The 11,077-nt window shown below is 41.4% G+C and overlaps 1 protein-coding gene across 6 annotated transcripts in view; it reads right to left on the bottom strand.

The window, feature by feature from the left end:
- Positions 1 to 5,939: 5,939 nt before the first annotated feature.
- KCTD1 (potassium channel tetramerization domain containing 1) overlaps positions 5,940 to 11,077 on the bottom strand; it is a 145,587-nt gene continuing 140,449 nt past the window's right edge. For all 6 annotated transcript variants that reach the window (XM_073331337.1, XM_073331338.2, XM_073331339.1 and 3 more), the window contains exon 5: positions 5,940 to 6,199. In XM_073331337.1, coding sequence (XP_073187438.1) covers positions 6,041 to 6,199 — 159 coding nt within the window. In that variant the 3' untranslated portion in view covers positions 5,940 to 6,040. The remainder of the gene's footprint in view (positions 6,200 to 11,077) is intronic.

Genomic DNA, 11,077 nt, shown 5'->3' with positions numbered 1-11,077 from the left:
TGAGACTGAAAGGCAGTGGCTATAAAGCTTCTATGCCATATTTGAGCAAACTGTAAAGTAATACATCACAGTATATCAATGTTCCCCAAGTGGTTTTGTATAGCAAGTGTAACTGTGAAGGAAATGAAAGGACAGTTAATGGCATGGTGGATTAGTGCCAAGAACACCTGAGTGTGAATCCTGGCACTGCTACCCGCTTTGCTTGCAGCTTTGCACAAATCATTACTCTCTAATAATTCAGCTTTCCCATCTGTAAGAGGAGCATGCTTGCACTTACCTCCCTCACAGGTGCCGAGATGTTTAATTAAAGATTTGTACCATCTTCTGAGCAGGCAAAGTATTACTATGGAACTTCTCAAATACACCCAAGCAGAACAAATACAATATAGAGGAAAAGACAAGTAGATTCACAACCAATTTCACCATTTATCTGACAATAACTGTATTCAATGCAAGACACCAAATACAAATCTGAAATAGGTTATTTATTAGGAAACTGTAAGGATTAGTGAAACAGCTGCTACAGATTGAACTAGCATCCCATGTGCTGATTTGTATACCAAGTGTAATTTCTTCTGGATTAAATCAATTGAAGCATCAAACATCAATTTATTTGATCCTCACTAATCCATAAATTTGAATGTAATAGAATGGAAAATCAGAACAAATACAACTAACAGTACATTAAGCTAGAGTGTCAACGTAGACTTTATGTATAGATTAAAAAAAGATTGGACACCCAAATTGAGGTGTGTACTTAACATGTTGCATACCTATAAATTTCAGGCTGCTTAATAGTGGTGACTAGGCAAGGTCAGGCATCCAATATAACATATTTTCCTCAGAAAAAAAATACTGACAAGCTACATAGTAGAACAGAAACAGAAAGACTATTTGGTGTTATAGATGAACTCATTTATCAGTCCCAACTCAGAGTACAGAGACAAATCACATGGATCTTTCTCTTTCCTCCACCATCCATCCACAAAAGCTAATCAAAGCTGTACTCTTAAATGCAATAGAGCTGACCAGTGTAGCTCAGCAAGTGCTCAGCATGACTTACACGTACAGACACAGGAGCTGGTCACTTCAGGGCAAATTTTTCACACTAATGGGAAAATAGGAGGAGTTGTCAGGAATGCAATGTTTAAACTTTGCTGTGAGATAAGGTGTGTTTCTCTCACTCTGATCTGATATTAAAATGTAAGGTTTTTTTTTAAAATTTTAAAATACAGGATTGTGGGCAATTGATCATTTTGGTCCAGATTCTGACCCCCTACCCCCATTACGTAGCGCATTTCTCCATGAAATAGTCTAATCAAATCCAAACGAGATTAATTAAGGAGTAAACTACTATCCAATGTGAGCAATGGGGAGCAGAATCTGGTTCTTAAAAGAAAATCTGAAGTTAGCTATTGATAATTTCTCTTGTTTATTTCATGGACATATGGCACAATAATGTATTAAACTGCAGGCCAAGAAAGTTATAAAAATATATATATTTACAGAAAACAAAAAGTATCCAGCATCTCCCACGGGACATTTCTACTTTTGAAAACAAGTGTCTTATCCAAAAGAAGGACAATTTCAAGTGCTAATATTAACATGCCATCAAATACTGAAGTTAGTCATTGGCTAATATGAAAACAATGCTCTCGCTCAAGTTACAGTTATAGAATGTTGGGAGGAAACTTTTGTACTATCAATTCAACTATATATCTTGCATCTGTGTTGGAAGAGGGGTGGTGATTTGATTTCAACAGCTTCTATCTCAAACACAGAACATCTAATCCAACATACTCAGTTTATTTCTGGGGGTTTGAATAACCAGCTCGGTGAGGTAATAGCCAAAGACAACACAGAGACTTAATGCAAAGTATTGATTTTGGTGCTGGTGATCCCTGCAGCCCCTCAAGAAATAATAAACCATTCAAACTGAAGTCTGAGAAAAATCAACTGGTCTAAAGGCCCTGAGGGTTTCTTGGTTTCATTTCCACTGTAAATAAACCACAGGCAACAAGAATGCCTGCATTCAAATCCCAGTTGTCCACTAGAAATGATTCATAATATAGAATTTCTCAGTAAAGAAGTGACAGATTCGAGTAAATTGTTTTATTTCTCTAAAAAATAAACACTGGTCAATAGAATTCCAAGTTATCTGTTAAAAAAATGTGGACTTCAAAGAGAAAGTGTATTTGATAATTCACTCATGGGAATGCAAAACCTTATAATTAAAGTATGAACCAATTTGAAAAGGTCTATGGAAAATATTCAGGGTCCACGAACAAGTTATTTCTTTGTAAATTAAAAATCAGCTCACGTTTAGCATAATAATGTACCTTCAGATGGTCCTCTGTAGCCAGAGTCAGGCTCCACTGATGTCCCTGCTGGCTTTTGTTACATCTTCAGTCATATGACTTTTCATCCTGTGGATTAACTTCACTGTGCAGCATGACCAACTTAGTCAAATTTCAGTGTGATACAGCCCTCCCTTCCTCCCCCCAAAATTGCTTCCCAATTACTCATGCCCCTGCTAGCCAACAATTGAAAATATGAGCCTGGTGACCAGTGCAGTTTAAAAGACACAATTCAGCTTTCTCCTAGATTCATGGCAATGAATTGGGAAAAGAAATTGCAGAATGGAACTGGGCAAAGCTCCTGTTATAAGAGGAGTGGGGAACAGAATTACCAACTACTTTTTGGTATGTAGCAATTCTACAAATGTGACTAAAATAGGGACTTAATTTTTTCCCACCTGATCAAAGGGAGAAAGGATTGATTAGTTCAGTTTAGGGACTCATCAGATCTGGGAGTTTCAAGAGTCACTATATATAAAGACTTGCATTACCTAGTGTATATTAAGGTTGAATTTGGGAAAGAACTGTACTGCATTTCAGAAGTGAAACCTTTGAGAGCTACTTGTAAAAATCCAGTGTTAACTTTTCAAAAAGCAACAATGCTACCACAGTTCTTTGGAAGTCAGAATTTTTCCTCCTCCAAAATTTTATTTCAAGGAAGGGTGTGTCACGTGGCATTTTCAGAGTACATGCACAGCAGTCCCTTTGATAGTTGCTTAATCAACCTGCCAGACATGTAGAGTTGGCATTCATTGCCATTTTTCCACTTGGTATAGCTAAATAAAACACCCACTGATGGCATAAAATACAGTTATACTAAAAAAATAGATAAATAAAACTATTGTGCAAGTAAAAATTATTAGCCTCCAGAAATGAGCTGTCCTTATACTCATCCTTTCTGTTTCTCTTACTGGATATTTTGCTCGTGTCTACTGATCAGATTTTCTAAGCAACATTTTAAAGACACATTGTTACAAGCGTGACCTTCATGTGCACAAAACTAATCTGTTTCCTCTCTAAAAATCTATGTTTTGTTTATTCCTGCATCTTATTACTTTTCATTAGTCATTACTTTGTCTGTGACCTCTTACTCCATAACTACAACATAATTACAGTGACATTTACATTCAGGGTCTCCGAATGATTTATGACTCATTTCCTAATGAATGAACATTCAGTGAAAGCATATCTGGCCATTCAGGGATTTGGAAAGAACAGGAAGTTTCTCCGGCTTCAGGGAGCTGAACAGGTATGTTGTATAAAGAGCCACAAAACTGCCATCTGAACAAAACCCAGAAACTTGAAAAAACAGCAACAAAAATGTTTTGTGGTAGAATTTAAGAGGAAAGATAAAGTGAATTCTTTTGATGCCTGTTTCCCATCCACCCCAATGATCTCTGTGCTTACACAGACCAGAGGACAGACAGGTGCATTGTAATAAGTCAAGGTCCCAGTAGCTACACTACACTCAGACAGCCTGGCAGAGTTTCCATAATGTATATTCAAGTTTTTCAGATTCAGATTCAGTTGCAACCATTTCAGACTACTTTGCACCAATGCAAATATCAATTCCTGGGCTGTGGGTTGTTGTTTTTCAAAGTCACAACTGTTATTCGACCATCTCCAATTATGTTCAGTTTAAAGATTGGTTACAATATTTATTTCCCATGGATTCAGCTGTTTCCTTTTCCACCTCTGTGCAAACTAACAACCAACTTCGGGGGGGGGGGGGGGAGTACAAGCATTTATTTATTTTGTAAGAGGAGTACTTACTATTACTCAAAAACAAGCATTGTTTTGCAGCTATTTTAGCTTTTCCTAAGTGTATACCTACAGATCAGCAGGAAACTAAAACCTTATAACTTAGATTTCTGGAGTTCCTCTCCCCCTCCCCCCCCGCCGTGATTCCATAACCTGCTCATTTCAAATCACAATGGGATGCACTGCCAAGAAAATATTAAATATCCCTCCCTCTCCTAAATGTTAATAAAAACCAGAAAAAATGGTTTACTTTTTTCAGTTATCAGAACTATATTAAAAACCTTGTTACATGGAGTATTTACTTTTCACAATGTTTTTTTAAATAAATAGCAAGGTCTCACTGAAATGAATGGAATGCCTGCACCATTGATTCAATAGGATTTTCCATAGTAATACACAGTCATATAGTGTAATATTGCATAAAGAAATATTTTGGACGAAAGATAATGTGGTTGCTGGTGCCTCTTATGTGATAAAATCATCAACCCATGAACAGTTTGTGCAGTAGTGTCATTTACGCATTATGTTTACTTTGCAAAGTCTAACTGACATCAACTGGGCACGTGCACAATTGATTTCAATGAGATGTTGCACAATAAGAATAACTTGCAGGATAACTGTGTACAAAGTTACTGCCTAGTAATAAGAATAATAAGGTCAATGGTGTAGCCAAAGGGTCTCACTTCCAGGCAGAAACTTATTAGCCCTAAATGAGGGAAATTAACAACATTAAAAACAAACATTCTGACTTACAGTCATTAAGGTAATTCAGAGTTACAGCTGCCAACTCCATGTTTAAAAAAGGAATGATGTGACTATTATTAGTTATAGGTTTCAGAACATTTACCTGGCATTATTTTCATGACTGATTTCTCTGGGCCAAACTTTTATTATTATTATTTTAAGTTTTACCAGTATTGAAAATGGTCCCATACCACAATAGCCTCTTTTCAAACTCAGACAAAGCTTAAAAAACTAGTGTTGAATGTAAACCAGCAATATAGGGTGCACCAGACAGGTTTTCTAATATAGGCCAATGAGAGCATCTATTTCCTGTAACTCACTCTACCCAGCATGGGAATTGCAGTTTGCTCTCTGTATGCAAGATAACTTGCTATTCTGCAACCCGAATAGGACTAGGGGAAGCATAACAGAGTGAGCTACTGACTGATTATTTTAATTAAATTTCTTTTGCTTTTGTTGGTTTAATCCACACCCTCATTATTTTAAACAGAGTTTATTGTATCCTATCATTATACAATTTAAAAAATTGTAGGAAAGCAGCTGATTCAAACTAGAGCAACTCTACCAAGTATTAATTCTGGTCCCATTGCAAAAACAAAAAACTCAACTCATTTAAAACAAAAAAAGAGTAACTTTTCACATCTGTGAGGGCAGACAAAAGTGTTTGACATCTGTACAGACTATGTTTAAAATCTCAGTCAACTATCTTTCACTGCAATGGATGGATGTTTCCTGAAGTCCTCCTGCCTGGTTACCTCTAAAAAGACACCGACACAAACCTCCATATGCAAATAAACTTGAATCAAGACATACACATGGGAAAGTGGATGGACTCTGGTAATGGAAAATGTATAGGAGAACTCTGTCTCCCCTCTGATGATAATGGCTTGTTTACCGTTAAGTGGGCCTAAAGAAGGCCTAGGACACTTAATGGCTATCACAGCACCAACCCTACCTTCCCATTTCCCCCCCCTTCCTTTGTTTGCATTTCCTATCTTTTGACATATAATTACACCTTGAGGTTATTATTATTACGATTCAAAATGCTCCCATATTAATTCAGGTGTGGTCTCTATATTTCATACAAAGGCGTCTTTATTCAATTTTAGTTCCAGGACTTGTTTGGTGTCCAAACTGCACATGTAACGTCCCTTTTTTGCATAAAGAAACATGTCCATTTAGTCCAGAGGCTCTTGCTTTATTCGAATGACGGAGGGTGCACGAGATGTCCTTCTGAGTTCTCGCCTCAGTACGTATTCACTGAATTGGGAAGAGTCCACCCCTCCTCCACATGAGCCAACAATCTCAAAGCCTCTTTGCTGCAACCTCTCAAGTACCTGCAAAGAGAGAAAATAAATGTAAAATAAACAACAAAAAACCAAGACTGCTACTGCTGGTGAAGGATGATCAACTTGCAGTAGCTAGATTGCGACCTTGTATAAACTGTGATCCAGGTGAAGAACAAAGAATGCACAGCTCTGCTAACAGACTCTGCTAGAATGTCTTAATTAGTAGCTTTCCTTTAGATACCATTGCATTCCCCCCCACCCACAACTTTCTAATGCATTTAAAAAAAAAAAAAAAGAGAGGTTACTTACCTTTCAGTAACTTGAGTCCTTCACTTTGTTTTGTCCCTATGGGTGCTCCACCATAGAATGTGCGGGCCCATGCGCTACCAATCAGAGATTTGAATCGACAGTGTCCGTGTCCTTGTGCTCCAGAGTGAAGGTATATAAGGAGGATTGAACCCACTGCTGCTATGGTTCCTTCTCAACTACAGAGTCGGAGACTCTGCAGATGAAGGGAAGGAGGGCGGGAGGTGAAGCATGACCTCCAGAGCTGAACACCCCCTTGGGAAGCCAATAGTACTGAGAGAATCTTCATGAAGACACATGGGGCAATGGAGAGTTAGAAGGGAAGGACATGGTATTGATAGTGTTCTGAGCTGTCGATGTAATGTAGAAAGCGTTTTTGGGAAGGGTGCATAGCAATGTGAAAATACATGTCTTGAATGTCAAGGGTAATAAACCAACCCCCCAGATTCAAGGATGGGATTATGGTAGCCAGAGTCACCATCCTCAAGTGCTGGAAAAGAATGTAGGTGTTTAGTTTCCTGAGGTCTTCAATTGTCCTCCAGCTGCCATTTCTTTTGGAAACCAGGAAATATTTAGAATAAAAACCTTCTCCCACAAATTCTAGGGTAACCGGCTCTATTACTCCCAGATGCAGGACAGGCTGAGATGGGTTCCTGAAAAAGGAGTGGAAGGGGGGACAGAATGGAAATGAATAGAATATCCCATCCAAACCACCTTCAGAATCCACTTGTCTGTGGTGATAAATTGTCAAGTAGGTAGAAATTGGGCTAGGCGGTTCCTAAAGGGAGGATGGAAGTTGGGTTCACAGAGCAGATCCAGAGGGGATTGCTCATGTCCCCTGACCCAGCTGTCAAAATAGTTATTTAGAAGGAAGCCCAGGTAGGGGGGTTGCTGTCAGGGGTGGTTCTCTCTTATGAGGTTTGGACCTTATAGGTGTGATAGGGTGGGTACTGGAATGGTTGGAATCGTTGTCCTGTCACGTATATAAATGCCAAGTGACCTTAAGGTTGCCCTTGAATCCTTGAAGGAGTGGCGGGAGGCAACAGTATCACCACTGAACAACTTAGGCCCTTCTAAGAGGAAGTCTTTCACCATGTTTTGCATCTCCCTAGAAAGGTTGGAAGACTGGAGCCAGGATGCTTATCAGTCATCACAGTAGTGGACAGAGATCATGAGGCTATGTCAGCAGCATTGAGGGCGGTCTGCAAGGAAACTCTGGTGATTAGTGGACTTTGGAAATGAGGGCTTGTTACTGCTCCCTCTTGTCCTGTGGCAAGTGATCAATAAAATGAGTAAATTTTGAACAGTTGTTGAAGTATGCTCCGGTATGAAATTGCAGAAAAACCTGAGAGTCTCTGAAATAAGTTTAGAAGTGTGAGCAACAAGGGTGATGTCGTGGTGGGAGTCTGCTACAGACCACCGGACCAGGGGGATGAGGTGGACGAGGATTTCTTCCCGCACCTAACGGAAGTTACTAGATCACAGGCCATGGTTTTCATGGGAGACTTCAATCACCCTGATATCTGCTGGGAGAACAATACAGCAGTGCACAGACAATCCAGGAAGTTTTGGGGAGGTATAGGGGACAATTTCCTGGTGCAAGTGCTGGACGAATCAACTAGGGACCGAGCTCTTCTTGATCTGCTGCTCACAAACTGGGAAGAATTAATAGGGGAAGCAAAAGTGGAGGGGATCCTGGGAGGCAGTAACCAGGAGATGGTCGAGTTCAGGATCCTGACACAAGGAAGGAAGGAAGGAGAGCAGCAGAATACGGACACTGGACTTCAGAAAAGCAGACTTTGACTCCCTCAGGGAACTGATGGGCAGGATCCCCTGGGAGAATAACACGAGAGGGAAAGGAGTCCAGGAGAGATGGCTGTATTTTAAAGAATCCTTATTGAGGTTACAGGGACAAACCATCCCGATGTGTAGAAAGAATAGTAAATATGGCAGGTGACCAGCTTGGCTTAACAGTGAAATCCTTGCTGATCTTAAATACAAAAAAGAAGCTTACAAGAAGTGGAAGATTGGACAAATGACCAGAGAGGAGTATAAAAATATTGCTCAGGCATGCAGGAGTGAAATCAGGAAGGCCAAATCACACTTGGAGTTGCAGCTAGCAAGAGATGTTAAGAGTAACAAGAAGGGTTTCTTCAGGTACGTTAGCAAACAAGAAGAAAGTCAAGGAAAGCGTGGGCCCCTTACTGAATGAGGGAGGCAACCTAGTGACAAAGGATGTGGAAAAAGCTAATGTATTCAATGCTTTTTTTGCTTCTGTCTTCACGAACAAGGTCAGCTCCTAGACTACTGCACTGGGCAGCACAGCATGGGAAGGAGGCGACCAGCCCTCTCCGTGGGGAAAGAAGCGATTTGGGACTATTTAGAAAAGCTGGATGAGCACAAGTCCATGGGGCTGGATGCGCTGCATCTGAGAGTGCTAAAGAAGTTGGCGGATGTGACTGCAGAGCCATTGGCCATTATCTTTGAAAACTCATGGCGATTGGGGGAGGTCCCGGACGACTGGAAAAGGCTAATGTAGGGCCCATATTTAAAAAAGGGAAGGAGGAGGATCCGGGGAACTACAGGCCAGTCAGCCACACCTCCGCCCCTGGAAAAATCATGGAGCAGGTCCTCAAGGAACCAATTCTGAAGCACTTGGAGGAGAGGAAAGTGATCAGGAACAGTCAGCATGGATTCACCAAGGGCAAGTCACGCCTGACTAATCTAATTGCCTTCTATGACGAGATAACTGGCTCTGTGGAGGAGGGGAAAGCAGTGGACGTGTTATTCCTTGACTTTAGCAAAGCTTATGACACTGTCTCCCACAGTATTCTTGTCAGCAAGTTAAAGAAGTATGTGCTGGATGAATGGACTATAAGGTGGATAGAAAGCTGGCTAGATCATTGGGCAGAATGGGTGGTGATCAATGGCTCCATGTCTAGTTGGCAGCCGGTATCAAGCGGAGTGCCCCAAGGGTCAGTTTTGTTCAATATCTTCCTTAATGATCAGGAGGATGGAGTGGGTTGCAGCCTCAGCAAGTTTGCAGATGACACTAAACTGGGAGGAGTGGTAGATGCACTGGAAGGTAGGGATAGAATAAGAGGGATCTAGACAAATTAGAGGATTGGGCCAAAAGAAATCTGATGAGGTTCAACAAGGACAAATGCAGAGTCCTGCACTTAGGATGGAAGAATGTCATGCACTGCTACAGACTAGGGACCGAATGGCTAGGCAGCAGTTCTGCAGAGAAGGACCTATTTTATTTTAGGGGTTCCAGTGAATGAGAAGCTGGATATGAGTCAACAGTGTGCCCTTGTTGCCAAGAAGGCCAATGGAATTTGGGCTGTATAAGTAGGGGCACTGCTAGCAGATCAAGGGACGTGATCATTCCCCTCTATTCGACAGTGGTGAGGCCTCATCTGGAGTACTGCGTCCAGTTTTGGGCCCCACACTACAAGAAGGATGTGGAAAAATTGGAAAGAGTCCAGTGGAAGGCAACGAAAATGATTAGGGGACTAGAACACATGACTTATGAGGAGAGGCTGAGGGAACTGGGATTCTTTAGTCTGTGGAAGAGAAGAATGGGGTGGGGAGAGATTTGATAGCTGCTTTCAACTACCAGAAAGGGGGTTCCAAAGAGGATGGATCTAGACCGCTTTCAGTGGAAGCAGATAACAGAATGAGCAGTAATGGTCTCAAGTTGCAGTGGGGGAGGTTTAGGTTGGATATTAGGAAAAACTTTTTCACTAGGAGGGTGGTGAAGCACTGGAATGCGTTACCTAGGGAGGTGGTAGAATCTCCTTCCTTTGAGGTTTTTAAGGTCAGGCTTGACAAAGCCCTGGCTGGGATGATTTAGTTGGGGATTGGTCCTGCTTTGAGCCGGGGATTGGACTAGATGATCTCCTGAAGCTCCTTCCAACCCTGATATTCTATGATTCTATGAAATCATATTTTGGCATCAGGGCATGACAATTTGTTACTTAAAATTGAAGAGCAGCGGACGAGTGTCTCTTCCTGCTGGGGAGGTCTAGGTATTGAGCCTCTTTTTCAGAGGGTGTTAATCTTGAGTGAGTTTGGTGGTTTTTCTTGTTGGCTGCGTCCACCACAACGGAGCTGGGGGGTGGGGTGAGGGAAGAAATACTCCAGCCCTTTCACTCATACGGAATATTTTTTGTCTGTCCATTTGAAGGTACATGCAAGAGTGGCAGGGATCTGCCAGGCTAGAGGCAAGAGCACCTCATTAATAGGCAGAGTTATCTTACTTGCGGGTGGGGGATGGGGGACACATAGAATATCCAGAGAGGGCTGAGATACTTGTACCTCCTCTGAGGAGATTTGAACAGATTTTGCAGGTTGTGTCATTAGGTCCTGGAATACCATAACATTTTCTGCATAGGAGGGTGGTGGCGGCGGCAGCATCGCCACACTGTCGGGCGGGGGAGGGGGGCGGGAGGAGAAGGACTTGTGTGAGGAAGTAGCTCCTCTTCTGCAAGTAGCTCCTGAATGTCCTCCAATATTTATGAGAAATATGGTACAGGAGACTATTGCTGCCATGCCAAAGGTCGTTGCAGCCCCTGTGGGAAGTCAAAACACGGCTTTTTCCATACAGGAACCCTACAG

The sequence above is a fragment of the Lepidochelys kempii genome, chromosome 2 (genome assembly GCF_965140285.1).
Source record: "Lepidochelys kempii isolate rLepKem1 chromosome 2, rLepKem1.hap1, whole genome shotgun sequence".
Taxonomy (NCBI): Eukaryota; Metazoa; Chordata; order Testudines; family Cheloniidae; genus Lepidochelys; species Lepidochelys kempii.
This window is presented reverse-complemented; position numbering and strand designations above follow the sequence as displayed.